Raw genomic sequence first — 18,780 nt, 5'->3', positions numbered from 1 at the left:
TGTTTCCCTCCCACTGTGCTCTCCAAACCACGCTGCGTCAACAGTCAAGTCCCTGAGCATCCGCTTCGCAGCAGAAGGGACCGAGTTTCAGGGCAATTATCCATAAATTCCACAAAAGCCACTTACTCCCACTCTGCCATGCCCACAACAGAGCTGGGATTTGTATCATCTCCTTCCTTATTACCTGCCAGTCCCATGCACAGTTGGTAAAACTGGCCACATCCCCAAACCTTTCGGCGTTACCAGCCCCCCCAGCTCTGCTGTAGCACCATCCTCCTCTCGCTACTGCTGAGCTTTCTCTCCTGCCTCTACACCTCATGAACATTTATATGGGAGGTTTTACTTTTCCAGAAATAACCTTACTTGACCAAATATTTATAAATAAGTGAAAAAGAGAGCCTGAGCCCTGGGGTTTTTGCTTATGACAACCTTCTTGGTGATCTGTGCTTCTGTCAGGGATGGGTTTTGCAAGGGTGCTACCACAGAGTAGCAAGTATCACAGCAACCAGCAAACCTTTGTTTTCAGGAGACTACCAACTTGTTCCTGTGTCCCTGACACAGGGTTGAAAGTGTGAAACTACTTTTATTGTGTGTAGGTCGCTGTGCTGCACCGCCAGCCTCTGCCTGGGCAGCTGCTGCTAGTCCAGATCACTCTCAACTCTGAAATAGTCATGTGAAAATAGAGTGCAACAGGCACCCTCAAAGAACAAGGTACTTGGAGGCAGAAGGTGTATTAAAATCCAGGTTTTTATATATTACTCCCTACAAGTAAGCTCTCAAGTACTCAGTCTCTAAGCTCTTGGGAAAGAACAGTAGCTGAAAAAACACAGAGAAACTGAAGAGCAACAGGGAAGTGGAGTAATGAGAGATTTGGCTGCTAGCGCTAAAACTTTAAAGCCAGATTTTACTTATTTTCAAACAAGAAAAATATTTTCCAATTCTCTCTCAGAAAATGGGAACGTGCAGACTGACAGCGGACCCAAGGCTGCTTAAAATCTGATCTACAGTCTGGCTGCCGTGGCATGCTGCAAGGGATTTGCAACGTTCAGCCTTAGCTGGTCTCTCTCAAACGTGCACAACCCTTTTGAGTAGCTGTGACAGGCATCCCAAACATCGCAGCACAAAGGGAGCTAGCGTGGGGAGAGAAGCTGGAGTAAGAGGATGGAGGTAGCTCCTGTGCAAAGCGCAAGCGAAGAGAGCTGAGAAGGCCCCTCGATGGGACCACGCTGTTGCAAGACATGAGCAGATCCCTCCTGGGATGAGCAAGAACACCAGCATGAGGTAAGGGAAGATATTCCAGACTCGATTTAAACGCCTCTATCCATTGCAGTCAAATCTACCAGAACCACCTGAAATCTCCATTTATCACCTCCCTATTTTAAAACTAATCAATACCACTGCAGGACAGCAACTTTCTGTGCAAGTAGAAAACAAGATGGCCTAGAGCTCTTGGAAATTCTCCCTGTTCCCTACCAGCTTGATACCAACTCTGCTACTGCGTCTGCATCACGCACAGCCGGTGCCGTAAAGTGACCTTAAACAATGCAGCAGTGGCGACTACTTCGCTTCCAGCAGCTCAACAAGCCTGGAGCCATGAGTAGAGAAAGAGCCCCCTCTGCTTGCTTCTCAACAGCTGTGAAAAGTGTGTGTACAGAGACTGAGTGTTTAATGAAAGTACTCCTTTACTGAAGGAGTACGTGGGACGTAGGAGCTGTTAGCTACGTTATAAACCCATGTGCGTGCGCGTGTTAGGAGAGGAGTTCTGAAGGGGAGAACAGCTACTTGAGAAATAGAAAAAGGTGCAGTCTGCAGACACACACAGCACTCCAGCTGTAATTGGCTTCAAGTAATTCATAGTGGCCAGGTGGCTAAAAGCTAGAGAGAACGAGGGATTGAAAGCACACCGCACTCCATGAGCACAGGCAGCTAAGTGCTATCCAACTGTCCAAACAGAGTTTTTAAGTGTTTGGCAAGAAAAGCTGGGAAGGAAGTTAACTAACCAAGGAGAGTCACAAAGAGAGGGATGGAGGGTGGCACAAGTCCAACAGTGGAAGGAGAAGATGAGAAACAACTTCTGTGCCGCCTTGACCCCACCAATTTTTTTTCAGATGTGTAATTCCTATGGTAGATGACACAGCGGTTCAAGTGTCAGAGCCCATCTGAATCTTGTCACTACAACAGCCTATACTGATGCTACTTCCAGAGGAGATACACCCACTGGGAATTAAATATCCTGGCACAGAAAGGTTTTTAAATAATTCTGCCCTTTCCTTCATTCAGTACTTTTGCTAGTAACATACACGTTAAAAATAGCTGAGGAACCACACATGCTTCTAAGACAAACCACAAGCCTTTGCATTAAGTTTTACCGACCTCATATGTAAATCAGCCTGTAAAGACTGGTAGCCCGTTATATACTACTCAATTACTACAGCAGGCATCCATCCTGTGCCTTTCACAGTGATCTGTAGCCTGTAACAGGTTCATAAACAGCTCAGAAAGACGACTGCTGTAGATTTCACTTAACTCCTTATCTATCTGCTTTAAACGGATTAAATGACTGTGTCATTAAAATGCTTGAAGTAAGCCTTTGATCATAAACTTCTCATCATTTTACAGTTATTGAATCTGATCGCTAATGAATCTTATCCTGCCATATTTCTCTGTCTTCTGTTACCAGCCTTGTCCCCCATTAGTCCTGGCTCCTCAGTCCTAATGCGACTGCTTTGTATGCCAGACCACTGCCTCCTTACAGCCCTCGATCGTATCTGCTGATTGCCCAACCCAGAGGAACGGATGAAGTGCAGGAATTTCATCTGAGGTGGGGTCAGAAGGAGAGAGAAAATAATCCACAAAATACAAACCACACGAAACACTCTTTACATACTCACTGCACAGCTGCGTGACTGCAATTCCTTTCCGACGGCCCTTTCTTACGGCGACCCGAGAGCCCCCGCACGCTGCACACCGGGGCACAGAGGGGGAATTTGGGCAGTGCACCCTCCCACTCTTTAAGGAAAAAATGTTTTTTATTTACATAGTAAAGGGGTGAGAGGAAGACAAGCACTGTTGAGGTCAGGGGACTTTCTGCCACAAAGCATCATCAGATTTTATCAGCTGTAATGAAGGATGTGCCTGATCTCTGCAGCGTGCAGAGGCAGGGGGAAAAGCCAAGCTTGTGCTACCGCGAGCGCCCCGACACAGATAGCAGACAACAGCCACCAGCCAACGTCTAAGCACGGCAAGGGGAAAGCCACTGCAGATCCTGGAACAACCAGTGAAAATGGAGGGAGACAAAATGGTCCATGAGCAAGAGGCGTTGCTAGTAGTCAAGGAGAGCAAATGTTCACCGGTCTGCAACAACTGGTAGAGACAGCGGACCACGTGGGGCTCACTGAGGTTATTCTGCATTCAAAGTTTTGCTCCAGACTCTATCAGGCTACAAAACCAGTGATTAAACATGGTGCTTAAACTAGCTTCTTGCACCAGTTTAGTCTTGGCAAATCAAAGGGATTTACTAGGGGCCCACACATGAGGGCTGGCAGGGGGAATCTCCAAGCATTAGGGTAAAGAGAACAAACAGGCAGAGGCTGTTGATGCATTAGACATTTATAGAAGTGTTTTTAGAAGACAATGTCGATATTGGATCTCCTGAATCCTTCTATTTTCTCCTTGAGAAGAAGACAATCATTTTCTGAAACAATTCAGAGAGGTGTTTATTTTTAGGGAAGTCCATTTTCTTCAGGCACAACAGGAAGAGTACGCTTTAGGAGTTCACATCTGGCTATCATTCAAAACAATGTAGAAGGACTCCATGGCGAGAGTGGCTTTTATCCTTCAGTAATCAGCAGACACAAAAGGGAAAACAAGAAGGTCCTTCTAGTAGCCATAGGAGAGGAAAAGTACCGTGCAACGTTACATGAGAACCAAATGCCTATTTCACAGTTGTGAACTCTATTAAAGTCACACGAAAGTGTTAAACTGAATGCTGAAAACCCACACGTTTGGTGTGGAAGAGGCCTATTATGTCAACTTGCACAGTCCTTGCCAACGCAGCACACTGACTAATGTTAATCATTCTGTGTTCTAATTATCTTACCATTATAGCAATTTCCCTGATGATCATCCCTTTTTTTTATCTTTTGCTGTTGTTCAGTGTTTTTCAATGATGCAGGCTGTACGGCTTGGACCACCTCTTTGCCACCCGAGTGTTTCCAAAGAATATACCACAGGATGTGTTATTATCTCTCTCCGTCATTCCCTTGGCTTACCAGGACATACTTCGTACTTTTAAACAAAAGGATGGGAAAGAAGAGGATGCTGCTTTGCTTCTGTTCCCCCACATGCTACGCACTGAACCAGAGAGGCTGTGGAAACCTCCCAGATGACCCAGTGCTAACCTCTCCTAGCACTTGGTCCGGCGACACGGAGAGTAGCAGTGTTGACTACGGTGGGACAGCAGGAAACAGCATCCTCGCTGCTGCCCAGCTGGAGTGAGACTGTCTCAGTAATTGCAGTAAAGCAAGAAGGGATTTAATTTATTTTCTGCTTTACTCCAGAGAGAGAAAGCAGCCAGATTTACCCAGTGGCCTCATTCCTACCCTGAGAGCATGAATTACTTGCAGATTTCACAGCGAGTAGATAGAAGCAAAGACACAGACAAGTCCCTTGAACCAAGGAAGTGATCAGTCCTTTCTGCCTCATCACCCTCATGTACATATAGTGACATTTTAATTAGCTTCCCCTATGTCTGACAGACATCCTGGGTCACACAGAGAAACCACCTTTCACTTCCTACCCTCACAAAATTTGGGAGCTTTCAACAACCAAACAAACAACAAAAAAAGCAACCCAGGCCCCTCTTCCTTTCTACCCAAGCAATTCAATTACTTGCCAAACGGCACTAAAAATCCATTAGAGAAGAATATATTCTGCATTTGCTGTGGAAATCTCCTGGTGATCTTATCTGTCTCTCAGTTCAAGCTCAAAGCTCAATTGTTTTTTTCTGTTAGTACAAGGAGACTTCAAGCAGCACCGAAATCTTTCTATATGAGGAGAGTCATCTCTTCATTTAGAATTTACCAGAAGAAGAGATTTATGGATAAACTGAAACAATAAAAGGAATGGCTATGGGGCAACCTACCAGATTCTGAAGAGCTTTGAGTTAACTGCTCCAAGCAGTGAATTCAATATTATCTTGATCTGACTGCCTAAAGAAATAAATACTTCAGAAGCAGCCTTGCCCAGTAACAAGTTTTCAAGCTATCATTGAGTAAATTGGTAGAAGGGCATCTCCAACTTTCACACATATCTAAAGGACTCAGACTATCTTTTTGATCCCCTGGAAGCATGCAACATTGGTACAGAGCATTAAGTTGAACAGAATAGCCAAAGAGCTGAGATGGGGGGATGAAAGGGTAGGCTCAAGAGGAATATGCTCGTGAATTGACCAATGGCTCAGTTTTGCAGTATGTCCAGTATTTTCTTCTCTAGGATGCTTGAGAGAATGGACCACACAAAAATCTCCAGGTGCAGATCTATCTTCTAAGTGGTTAGTGTGAACAGCAGCATCATACTCAGAAGATATCAGAGACCCTGGGAAAGCAGAAAGGCCAAAAGACATTATACATTCAACCCCCAAATTACTTGGACCTCAAAGTTAGTGTCTACATGCCACCACAGCATAGCCACTAGGCAGCACCAGGGAAACCATTTCATATCTTATACAATCACTATTCCTTCCCACTATCCACCTGAAGAGGACCCTAATGAATGTCTACGATATTGCCACCTCTTTCATGTCAACTTCTTTGAACCTTAAGGGAACAGTCTGACAACTGCCACGGCTACAGCATATTCAGGGAAGAACTCCCAACCCACACCCTCCCTCTGTTCTCCATCCCGAGCAGTTATTTCCCTCTCCATTCGGTCACCTTTACCATCCCCTCTGACCACACTCTAGTCAGATTCTGTTGAAACAATCAGCGTGACATTCCCTATTTTACACCCGTATACATCAAGTCACATCTACACATAAATACAACAGCATGCTTTTTAATAATTGTCTGCAAACATACATATATATAAAAAAAATTAAATTCCCTGGTGTTGTATTTAAATGTTCAGGCTGCTGCACCATGACAATATTAATCATAAGAGCTCACACATATCTAATCTCACTTTTCCTCTCACACTGAACAGATCAACCTATGAGCGAGCCCTGACTCCTAGGGAAATAACCTTAAGGTCAGCAACTCTAGCTGTGATGGATCTACAGGGAAAGCACTTCCACAGCTGAGCTCCCTTGCAGAGACTGCCCTGCCAATAGCTTTTCACATCCCCCTACTCATAAAAATGAGAAAATGTCTGTAATTACTACTGATTGCAACTGTGGTAGTACTGCACAGAGAGAAAGGATGTATCCACTGGAAAACAACCAAAAATACACGAGAGGATCTCTGTGGAGCTCATCCTTGCTGCACAGCCTTCATGTTACTGTTTTTTCAAGTTTTTCATCTTACTAGAGCCAGAAACACAATGAACCCCCTTTTCAAAAGCAGCGTCTTTGTTCTGAAAGGTCACAATCTCAGCTGAACATCTTACGTTGTGTCCAACATGCACAATAGTTTTCAGGGACTTTTTATTTCATTTTAAATGTCCTGCCAAAAATGCAAAGAACGGGCACAGTTTCTGTATTATTTAAGATACATGGGGTTTAAATGTTGAGCAGGGGAAGCAGCAGCGCTCCTGGTGGAGCCGAACCCCATGCTTGGGTAAACACGGATGTGATGGATCACCTGGGAACCCCCCCTCTGTATTTAACACAACTGGGCTTTACAGACACCACCACTCCTTTGTACAGACAGAACCGCCTCATGTGACACCACTGGTTTTTAAAAAAAGATACAAAGAAGATGCTCTTTCCACGGTGTTTCACTTCCGCTGCCATCCTGACTGTCTATCCTCATTTAAAGAGAATAGCCCTTCTACCCAAATTAAGCATCATTTTCCATTCTACTGTTACCTGTCTTTCAAATCTACGTAAAGAAGCTGTCAAAAACAATTACTTTTTTTCAACTTTTCTGGATCTATGTCTCTCTAGAGTCTTATCAAACAATAGCAAATGAAAATTGAGGGAAATTTGGAAACAGACTGGCAAGAGACCGTATCGTGATCTGACTGCGTTCGGAGTGTGCTGGCAGAGATGCTCTGGCGTCGGGGTGTTACTTCTCCCCACTTACACCCCTGGGTCTCCCCAGGCACATCATGGGCTCCGATCCCTAGCAAGCCTAGAACGCAGATCGAATTGCACAATGCCAAGCATTTGAGTGACAGAGGCACGTCAAGTTTCCCTTCTACTATTTGATAAAATTCTTTGGGGGAAACCCATTTTCTTCATGTAGATCTCTGCCTCCAGGCATCAAATAGGTGGTAGGTCGGTCTGATCAAAGGGAAGCGTTCTGGGATATGTACGATAACACATCAACATCTCACACGCTTGAATTCCCCTCACAGAGGTCACATAATGAAAATGTATTTCTCTGATGCACACTTCCATCTCCCTCAGTGGCTCAGCTCAGAGCATCTCCCCATTTTCTCATATTTTAACATCATTACGACTACTGCCCACTCTTCACTGTGACATGAAACCAGCAGATTTTCCTCTTCTCCTCATCACACACACACACAAAAAAATTGGCTAAACTCTGACTTAATTTCTCTTCCATAATCTGGGTAACACATCCCGGTCTTCTATCTCTCAGAGATGGTGTCAAGTTTTCTGGATACCAAGTAGCAGAGGAAAAATCCTGCACCATAACCAAAGTCTCCTTATCAGAAGAATAAAACTGTTGAAGAATATTACTGAAAACTTTGACTTTACAGAGACCAGTGGCAAAAAGCCAGACCACAACAGAAGTGGCAAAGACAAGGACAGCATGAAACTGTGACCTATTACTTTGTTTTAATAAAAAATTTGAAAATAATTAGTCACCAAACAAAGGCTGAAATGATAAGGAGTAATGAAAAGCTAAAAGCCTAACGTGGAGAGAGCTGTAACTTATGGAGGCGGTATTCATAGGAATCTGAGAAAAAGCACAAAGCTTCAGTAAACAAACCTTGCCAGGCGTTATTTTCCCTGCATGGATCTAAACGACATTTTTGTTTTGTTTCTGTCACATCGCAGCAGAATTCAAAGCAGCAGAAGAATAACAGAAAATGAAGAAAGAACAATGGAAAACTAATTCGTGCCATCAAATGACTACAGAGAAAAACCAGAAAACTATAAAGGGACAGTCATTCTTATCATTTCCTGAAACTTTGCTTTTTCTTTGCTGTGTGATAAGGAAGATTAGAGGAGCTTAAAAGTGAAGTCTCTCTAAAATGGTTGTGTCTGTCTCCTCAGCCTTGGCTTTCACCTGCAGTAGGATTCTGGGGAGTCAGTGAAATGCTCTTCTTGCGTAGGAGCCTTCTGTAGTTGCTTACTACTACTTTGTCGGCTAGCATTGTAAGTTGTTGTGTGGGGCATTTTATAAACACAGCTGTGTGTCAGAATGTGTAGTGGTAGCTGAGATTACTAATTGTCTTACAACCTTGGTCTTTTTACCCTACAAGAACACTAACAGAGTGGTGTCTCTGTCACCATATTTCCCTTTCATGAAAGCAGGACACACAGAGATAATACCCCCAGATACAGTGGTTTAGTGACCTCCTGCCATGCAACCAAGTTTTGCATAACTTTTAAAACCTCACCATTCGTTCTGCAATACCTGTTCAGAAAATCAAGGCTCATTTCAAGACAGCTTTCTTGTACTGCAGCAGGACTTGAACAATTTCTTGGTGTTTGCCGCCTGCAGAATACATGCACTGTAGGAGCAACCTTCTCCTCAGTGTAGCAGCAGCCTCATCTGCATTTTGTGCTCATCACTGATTTTTCTACTCTAGGATGGATGCCATCTCTTAAAGTTTCTGCTTCATGTGTACTGGTACAGCGACCTTTTCTAGCGGGACATTTCCCCTGCCCCAGCTCTCTTTCTACTTGCTCTGAGCTCTCCGTGTTGCTGCTCAGGTATTGACGTGTAGCACGCTGACCTTTCCCTGTTCCAGAGCTGTTCAGGAAACCCAGCACTCACCCTTCCTCCCCTTCTGCTTATCTAATGAGCTGTGTGATGCCACACAACTGCTGATATTTTTAGGGATAGTGGCAGAAGTACATTAATGAATTTATTATAGATTTTTGTGTTAAATGTATTATGCAAATGTTAATCAGTTTCTGCAGAACTTAGAGAAAGGTGCTGCATGAAATAAACAATACGGCGCTAGCGCTGGCAGTAAAATTTATAGAGCTTCAGGTGTTTAATATTCAATGTGCAAATTCTGTTAAAAAAATTTTTTTTAAAGGGCACGTTGGTAAAATTTCCCTGCACAAATGTGAATCTATGCACTCCCGGTCCCTGATGTTAACAAACTTTAGCAAGTCTGTACTGCGTGTGTCCTTGTTTTATTCGACATCCACTTTGCACATCACATTTATTGGGGCCACTGAGGCCATGAAGCAGCTCCTCCTTGAACCACCTAATGACAAATCTACAACTTGATGACATGTTTATGCTTCTTCTCTCTGCTCCCACAGAACGTTTCTAATTCCTGTTAATTCTAATAACTGCGATGTATTCAGAATTAACATGTACAAATATTTGCATAGCCCAGCTAATTCAGCATTACGTAGCCCTCAAGGCTTTGAGCATAGCAGGTTCTACACTCCTTCCATTTTACACCGGTTCTAGGACTTTCTTCAGTACTTAATCCACATGGCACAAGATACATGAAGTTTTCTCCCAAATAACACCTATAAGCCTTTTAGCACAATTTATAGGCACATTATAGGGGAAGTTCTTTTCCCTCACATTCATTTGGGTAGCACCTCAGCTGCATGTTCTCAGCTATACTATCTCATAATTAAATCCCTCTGAAGCACACACAAATTTGTTCCTACATCTTGCTAAAAGCTATACCTTTCTGAAGAGATGCCAAGTGGTTTGCCCAAACCACTTTTTTTTTAAAAAAAAAAAGGGCTGAACTTGACCACCTGAGGTTTTCAATGACGACCAGCTGTGCCACAGAGGCTAACGCGGACCATGGCATGTACGGATGAAGGAAAAAGGACAGGAAGGAAGTTTGTGAAAGGCAAAGCAGGGAGATAATCCAGGAAGAAGACTCGTGAGCATTTGAGAGGTCAATTAGGGAACCTTGAAAGGTTGACAATGTCCCTTTAAGTTTTATAACAGTGTAAATGATTCACATTCATCATTCTTTACTGGTCACATAATGAACAGTTAGACTGTTACATGACCTCAACTTTGCCTTGGGCTCTCAGCTCCAAGCTAGTTACTGTCTGGCTGCCAAAGTCCTAACTATAAAATGAGTCATTAATGCTTACAGAGCAGAAACGTTCCCTGTCCACCACACAGGGGAACCTGCGCTTGGGGTACAGCTCCCAGATGTTTTGTTAGTCCCGCAAAACTCAGTGCCAGGATAAGAGAGAGACTAACCCAACCACAAAGGCTGCAGAGGGAAGGGAAAACAGAAACATGAGAGCACTCTGGATGCCCCAGCACCTTCACTGTCCGTAGACATTTGCCTCCTGGAGAGCTTGATAGAGCAGACAGCAGCCACCCGCTATCCCTGCAGAGCCTCCCCTGCACGGAGCCTCCTGCTTTGGTGGGACCAACCACCACAACTCCATGCTAGCTTAGGACAATTAAAATGGCCTAAAGTGGACAAATAGGACAAACCTTCAGACACCCGCTCTATCTGTATCTAACTTCACCGATTACGTCAATTACTCTTACTAAAAAAATGATAATATTTCTGCTTGCAGAACTTGCTTATTTCTTATCTTCAAATCATTACAGCTACAACACAACTACCACCGAAGTGGACAAGTGGTTTATGCTTTAATTTGTACAAAAAATAATCAATTTAAAGTCTGGAAGAAACTAAGATTTAACCAGATTAATATCTTAAAATGTAAAATGGACGATAACAATAGCAAAGTTAGACATTTAGAAAGGAACTACTGCACATGCATTAATGAACGCCTCAAAACACATGAATAACGTCATGCCAGCATGAAAAAATACCCCCAAATACTTTGTAGAGTATGCTTTTCTCAGGCACTTCCCTCATGGACACTGTAATAGGGAATTCAGTCCTTTCTATTCTGACAGCAAAATTTAGCATAAATACCAGCTTCTGGCTGGGGAGAGTTTTCTGATGACTGTCCCCGTACTATGTAGCCAGTCAACTCTTTCTGGGGTCTTTGAGATAATGGGCAAAAATCAATTATTTCAATATGTATGCATAATATTGCATTTTTATGAGTGTTGCTGTCATATTACTGACTGGCAGAAAGGCTAAACACAACTAGTTACTACCGCGACCAGGGGCATTGCACTCAAAGTTGATCAGTTCAGAGTTTGTGCCAAACCATGAACCTCTCACCCAGCCAAACCATGAACCTTTCACCCAGTCAAACCACCCTGGTAGTGTTTCACCTAGTCCCCGAGATCCTCTCCCAGCTTTCTGTAACCCTGTTCAGGTTTCCTTGACTGCCAGCATCCACAGGTTTATTCCTTTTACTCAGAAACAAGCAAGAAAATAAAGACTCCTTCCATTTAGCCTCATAAATACACATGCACACGCTCAAAGGGCTCAGGCTGCTACCTTGGCTATGGGACTAGAGGCAATTTTCAAGCCCAAATACATCTCACTGTAAAAAAACATCTCCCTGCCTTTTATCCATACAGATCCACTTATCTGAACTCTAACTGGAGTTTCATTTTCCTCACCAACCAGCTGTGAACTAATTACAAGGACTTCTAACTAGTCCTGCTCCCTCTCCAAGCAAATGGATCCAATTAAGTCAAACTGCAGCTGATTTTAATCAATCTTCCTTGAAGCAGCCAAACTTGAAGAATCTCTTCTCCTTCAGCTCGAAGAGTAGAGGAGAGCAGGAAAAGCAGGAGAGTAGTATTTGCATAAGGAACACTTCACATCCGCTTGGTTGCCTATAAACACAACGCTCCTAGCAGTAAGAAATGCTAATTGAACACTCCTCACAAGTCTTTCCTCCCACTTTATCCAAAAAGCACTGATTTGATCAGTCTCTTTTGTTCCTGGCATGGAGTTGCACTTTTCCACCAGCAGCTCGGGAAGATGCTCCAGATCATTTCAGATAACTAAACAAACCAAACCTTTCAACTGAAATCTCAGCAAGTCTGCCCACCGTACATTTGCTTTCCTGGAAGTCTTTTTTGCCTCATCGAAAGAAAGGAGGGTAGTGGAGAGGAGATAAAACTGTCTGGTTAAACCCACTCTTTTCATATATTATTTGAATCCCTCTCCTGAGCCACAGTTCAAATGTTTTTCTTAAGATAATGTCCTGGGCAATGGGGAGGCACTCTCAGTACGGTGTCATTTCTCTACAGTTCCAACATTTCTTGTGTTTTTGTAATCTGAGGTTTTTATTAGCAGTAAAGACCTGACCAGTGAGTAATATCCATGCTAAAGTCTTTATACCAGTGAAGGAAAATCAATGCAGCCTGCAGCTTGGTGTCAAGAGCCAAGGGGTTTTGGAAAAAGGGGTGTGTGGAGGTGGAAAGCACCTTCAGCCATAATTCAAGCTGTCCCCACACAAGCACAGAATACAAAGAGATGTCAGACGTTACATACACTGCTGCGGATAGCTATCAGTATCTCAGTTTCTTTATTTGCTAATACTGAGCTCAGGGAGCGTGAATCACACAACTTAACACAAAAGTACATTTCCACTTGCTCACTTGCCCTCTGGCCGGTCCATCAGGGTCCTGTAGTTCACAAAGTGGGCTATTGTTATCGGCAGCCAAAGCAGAAATGAGCAAAATTCATGTGCCAACACTCGGATACAAAAGGATGCGAGAGGAGGCAAACATTTTTGAAACTTTACTCCTTTCCACACATCAATCCAGTCAAACATTGACGTTTTTGATTACCAAATATTAGCTGTATCTCCCTAGATTACATTCACTGCACAAGCTTTGTGAACTCAACAGAATTCAGTCCAGTGTAAAGCAGTCAAAGCCTTAATTCTACATCCTGCCTCTTCCTCTTCCAAATTCACAACTTTAATACACCCCTTCTATGTATCTTTCATTTGGTAGATACAATTCCAGAACGTCAGAGATTTTATTTTAAAACAGAAGAAACTGCAGAATAAGATTTGTCAGAAATTGCCCTCATCCTACCTTGTTCAATGTCACCCCCTACTTTCTCTTACACCTTTGTTTCATTTGATGCCATGCTTTTCCCATGTTTCTAATTTCAATCATCTTTCTCCTCAGTAAAATTTTCTTGTGATTTCTGTATATGAAGTTTGTCTTGCCTTTTTTCCCTTTGTGATAAAGAGATGTTATTTTAACCCATCATTTCCCAGTGATTTCTTTCAGAGATGGGAATAAATAACATGTCAAACTAGCAACATTTCAGTGACCTTATCTGAGTGTACAATAATATTTTCAGTGTATTTTCTCAGCACTGATAGAAAAGGTGAATTTCTAAGCTTATCCTTAACTTAGTGGGTTCCCACTGTAAGGAACCTTCTTCCAATGTGTTTATAAAAAAAGTCATTCTAAGCTTGGCCAGTCAAGATATTTGATTCTCAAGGTGAATAAAAATGGGAAGGCTGATGTTTTCCCCTCTGAGGAGTTCTCAAATCTTGACCATTCAGGTAGGCACACACTGATCAATACTGACATTTCAGTATTCAGCTTATATATTCCTCTATTTATGCTGTCCTCTATACTCCTCTTTCAGAGAAGGTGCTTTTGGCATCCAGTCTTCTAAGACACAAGTAAAGTGAGAAGCTAAGGAAGGTGGGAGCTACCTCCTGTTAAATAAAGAATTAATGCCATGTCCTCAGCCTTGGCAAAGCAGATGCAAGAGCACGATTACCTTAATTCAGCTCACTAATTAGCCTTTTGGGGGACTGGCAGATTTCCCTTTCCTAGACCCGCTAAGCCAGGTGACCACCTTCTCTTTTTCCACACCTACATGTTACCTCATCCTTCCCATACAATTTTTACTCTGCTCTATCTGCAGGTCATTCCTGTTCTCCCCCACTCCCTCCACAAAGCCCTGACCTGCACAATATTGCATTCAAACAGCGAGCACCATTAATGAGACAGGTCATGGGGATCCTGTGACGAGCTTTCAAAGCCTTTTTTGTGAACAGTACAACTGTTATCGTATAGTAGCTTTACCACAGTATGAAGGTCCCATCTTGTTCCTATCACCACATTACTCTTCTGTACTGTGAAAGCTCAGCTATCCAAATGGTAGCTGCTGCTGATCTCCTCTACCGAGGTCGAGAAGGCAGACAATTAGCAAAACTACACTGAAGACTTCAGACCTTTCCTCTTTGAACGTGCAATTTAAAAAACTTGGTGTTTTGGCATCTCAAGAGCAGTATGAGCAAACAAAGCAGAGCATCTTGAGATATCACAAGGAAAATAGGGAATTCCTCTGGTCAGGCCTTCTTGGAAAGCCAACACCCATTGTAAGGCAATGTTGGCAGATTAAATGTGACCTGAGTGAGTTGTAATCTGCTCTGAAACCAAAGCTGCTGTTGTGTTTGTTGGAGACCTAAGCATCCAAACAGCAGCCCAAAGCTTTCATCTCCTTCTGATGACTGAAAACCAATTAAAGGAGAGCCGGGTGACAGGTTTCACACTAAACATGGCTCAGCAGAGATGCTCAGCAGCTCTTAGCTCCCTGCTTTATCAAAGCTGTCACTTCCCCTGTCTCTAGGAATTGGTAATAAAAAAAAAAAAAGGATTTGATTCGCCTCTAATAGGTGTCAAGATAAAATCAATGGTCTGTCTGAAATCTGGGTAATTTCAAACCTGCAGGTTTTCTACCATGAAGCAATTTACACAAAAATGGAAAAAAAAGAAGAGAGAAGGAAAGAAAAATTAAGAGAATGAAATGCTACAATGCCAAATTGTTCCGCATATCAGAGAGAACAGAAGGGAGAGATAACAGTGTTCATAGCAGGATGGGCTTTGATTAAACAAACAGGCTCAGGTTCTTGTTTGCTCCAGCACCTTTCAAACAGGAAACACTATAAAAGCTTGAAGCGACTCCCATGCCCCTCCTCTGCACAGGCAAGCTGTTCCCAGAAGGAAAGCAAGCTGAATAGACAGTCCACTCAACCGCTGCAGGTGCCCTTGCCCTCCTTCAAGGAGGGTGAGACTTCACAGATCTATCCAGAGTGAGAAGCTGAAGACCTTCTGCCATATAGGACAGCACCACCTCAGGAAAAGGTAAAACACCCACAGCAGCACAGCAGAAGAAACACACTCTTTTGTCCTTCTGACTCCACATCTTCTGCGCTCCATCTCTGTGGCCTGGAGATGCTGCCATGTCGTCCTCTCAATAGCACTGATGCTTCCTGGCTTAGAAAACTACTACCTAGTGAGGCCACAAACTGGTGGTCTCCATTGCTGATAGCAGCAGTGGAGTCTTCAGTACGAATGGAGCTTAAATTTTCATATCAGCTCAGTGCTGTTAAGCCTTGTCTGCACGTCCACTTTGGCACAAATGAATTTGGAGACAGACAACTGATGGTAGTGGAGTTATTTCAAATGGAACGGTTTTTAAGGCTCCAAGAAGAAAAAGAAGAGGTTCTAGGCAAAGGCATTGAAAAAGACAACTGCATTCGTGTGATTGCACCTGACATCAAAACACTCCAATAACACAGTCAGAGATACAGGTGTGTTGGTGCAGTTTGCATAAGCTTCTGAAAAATGCCTTGCCCAGATTGAGGGAAGTGAAGCTGCATGCTGCGAGCATTCTGGCACATCTGTTAGAAGAGCTATGGCGAATGGACCACATCAGGCTCTCCAGCTGCTCTGGAGCTCCACATTTCCTACCTGCAGAGTTAGCTTCTCCAGTTTCATTTCCAGAGATCTGTTCTCCTCTTCCAGCTTGCTGCGTTCAGCTTCCAGCTCCTCAATTTTCAGCCTGGAGAAGAAGGGGAAGTTAATAGACACTGTGTCCCTGCACAGTCCCACCACAAATAATCAAGTAAAACATGAAATCACAAGCAGTATCAGATTATTTCTGTATTTGGTACCACAAAGCCGCACTACTGAAGCAGTTAAAACATGACTAAAAGATACAAGTTTGTATGATGAAAATATAATTTGTAAAAGTATATTAAAAATAGACAACTTCAATATAAAGCAAATCCAACTTAGACACTTCTTGAACCACAGACTGAGTCTAGACCATCATGTTTAACAACCACCAACAGCTAAAATCTCCATGAGCGCATCAAATCTCTTTTTGATCTGATTTATACTTTTGGCCTTCACAACACTCCTTGGCAGTAAGTTCCACAATTTAATTATGTGCTGTATGAAAAATTAGTTCATTTTGGTTTGTACTTCACATGTGATTATTTCACTGAGGGCCTGTTAGTTCTGCTATGAAAAGTTGTGAATAATTGTACCATACTCCCCTCTCCATACCACTTTACAGGCCTCCTCTATTATTTCCTGAAGAATCTCAATTTAGTCTTTCCTCACATCAAGGTTTTTCCATATTTCTGCTCATCTTTATTGCCCTTCCTTGTTCTTCTTCAAGTTTTATACAGACTTTTTGCTATGAGAAAAGCTAGAACTACAAACAGCACTCAGATGTATTCAGTGGTATAATGAGGCTTTCTGGTTTGTTCTCAACTTCTTTTCTAATAATTCCTAGTATTCTATTTGTCTTTTTAACTGAGGAGCACTTACCTGACATTTTTAGAAAACTGTTCACAATAATGTAAGATCTCTTTCTTGAGCGATAACAGCTCATTTAGAGCCCACTACTGTGGGAGTAAAAGTAAAGGCATTTTTTCTTATGTACATGGGTTTTGCAGTTATTGACGTACAACTTCATTTCCCATCTTGAGCAGAATAAGATTCTTCTGAAACTCTGAACAGTCTGATAAGCTGAATAATTTCATATTACCTCAAATTCTGTCACCTCACTACTCACAAACACCTCTTTGTGTTGGACAACAAGTTCCCAATAAAAACCATTCTAGGACCTAGTGGAAAACCCTCGGTATTGAGAAAACATTTATTCTTTGATTTTCCGTCTTTTAAATTTGTATTACATATGGAAATTAATGGAACAAAAATGCATCAAGGTTTACAAAGTAGAAAGACGTTATATTATCTCTGGCTCCAGAAATCCTGGAGACAAGGCACTAGAAGCTAGGAGAGCCTTCTGGCAAAGTACCCCAGTAGCTTTGCCCTATTTGCATGGTCATCCACCACCAGCCATCCCAGCAGACAGTACACAGGGACCAGCCAGCCCTCTGTGATTTTTATATTCTTATTAATCCAAGAAAGAACCTTCTTTCTTATTCCATCAGAGTGAAGTTTCTTTGTGACCTTTGGCTCAAAGCTTTTTGAAAGGTCAAATGTATTATATCAACCATATTAGCCTTAGTCAAATGATTGTTGAATCCTTCAGAGAACTCTATCAAACTTGTTAGGCAGGGGATATTACTACAAAACATTCGATAGAACATTTTTGCTTGCATTTAAGTACAGAGTACAAAACCCTTAATGCTGCTTCAAGAAACTCACCTTTCACGTTAACTTCCTGGGATTAACTGTGCAACTACTGCATATTAACATTGATCTTTGCATTCAATTTTCTCAGGATCCTTTTCCAGAATTTTTTTTTAAAATTAATTATCTTGCTTGATAATAGTAACTTTTAAATGATCTATATTAAGCTGAAAATCCTTACGCCGTGACAATAAAGAAAGCACCCGCCTGCCAATATCCCAAACAGAAATTTCAGGTACAACGAAGTCATCTCTCCTATTCACTGGGCAAAAGTTACAAACTTCTCCTTAGAAGCCAGTTGATCTACAACATGTTCAGCACAGAAATGTCTCCTTTAAAAATATGCAGCTTCAATTGCTTAAATTATTTGTAAGCCCGACCCCTGCTGGTAATTTTCAGATATTTTAAAGTATAATCTTTTTTCACTCTTGGAAGCTTCTAAAATGCCGAGGAACGGCTTTTAGCATTGTCTAGGCCGTTAAAAAAGATCATCAATAATTTCCAGAAGAGACACAAAGCCAGTGGGGATGGAGGATGCTGAAGAAGCAGGAGACTGAAAAGGTCGGAAAAAATGGAAATTCAAAATGGTATTAGTGCTTTTAATAGCATGTTTCTAAATAGATTGCAGAGCAGGCCACAAGAAGAGCAATGCTTTTCTCTGAGGAGCAACAGCACAGCAGCTACTGAAAGGTCAGAGCCAGACACAGGACTCTCATCAGTACTTTCTCCATACTTGACATGTTGAATTTTAATTTAGAACAAATTTCTCCCCATCCAGCCTCCCAAATAGACTGTGATGTTGCCATTGTCTGCCTGCAGAACTTCTCTCCATGTGGAAGATTAAGCTCAGGCTTCTTAGTTGCCCTTTAAAAATCATTCGTAGCAGCCACCAGAAAACACTTCACAAAGATCAGAGACACAAGCAAGCTGCAACAAGGGTAGGTTTAAGTCACTATATTTTTGTGCTCTTTCACCTGCAATTTTAAGATTTAATAATTCGTTCATGCCCTTCGTGACTCTCTGAAGAAACAGCGATGATTCAAAGCCCAGGGTGCTCACAGTCAGGCACCAGACATACCCGGACCGCGTATTCTGCGCCCGGCAGCACGCACGA

The 18,780-nt window shown here is 42.5% G+C and overlaps 1 protein-coding gene across 3 annotated transcripts in view; it reads right to left on the bottom strand.

Moving 5' to 3' along the window:
* MAD1L1 (mitotic arrest deficient 1 like 1) overlaps window positions 1-18,780 on the bottom strand; it is a 375,955-nt gene that overhangs the window by 144,197 nt on the left and 212,978 nt on the right. For all 3 annotated transcript variants that reach the window (XM_075058834.1, XM_075058837.1, XM_075058835.1), the window contains exon 15: window positions 15,969-16,059. In XM_075058834.1, the coding sequence (XP_074914935.1) occupies window positions 15,969-16,059 (91 nt within the window). The remainder of the gene's footprint in view (window positions 1-15,968; window positions 16,060-18,780) is intronic.

Source organism: Buteo buteo, chromosome 27 (genome assembly GCF_964188355.1).
Source record: "Buteo buteo chromosome 27, bButBut1.hap1.1, whole genome shotgun sequence".
Taxonomy (NCBI): Eukaryota; Metazoa; Chordata; class Aves; order Accipitriformes; family Accipitridae; genus Buteo; species Buteo buteo.
This window is presented reverse-complemented; position numbering and strand designations above follow the sequence as displayed.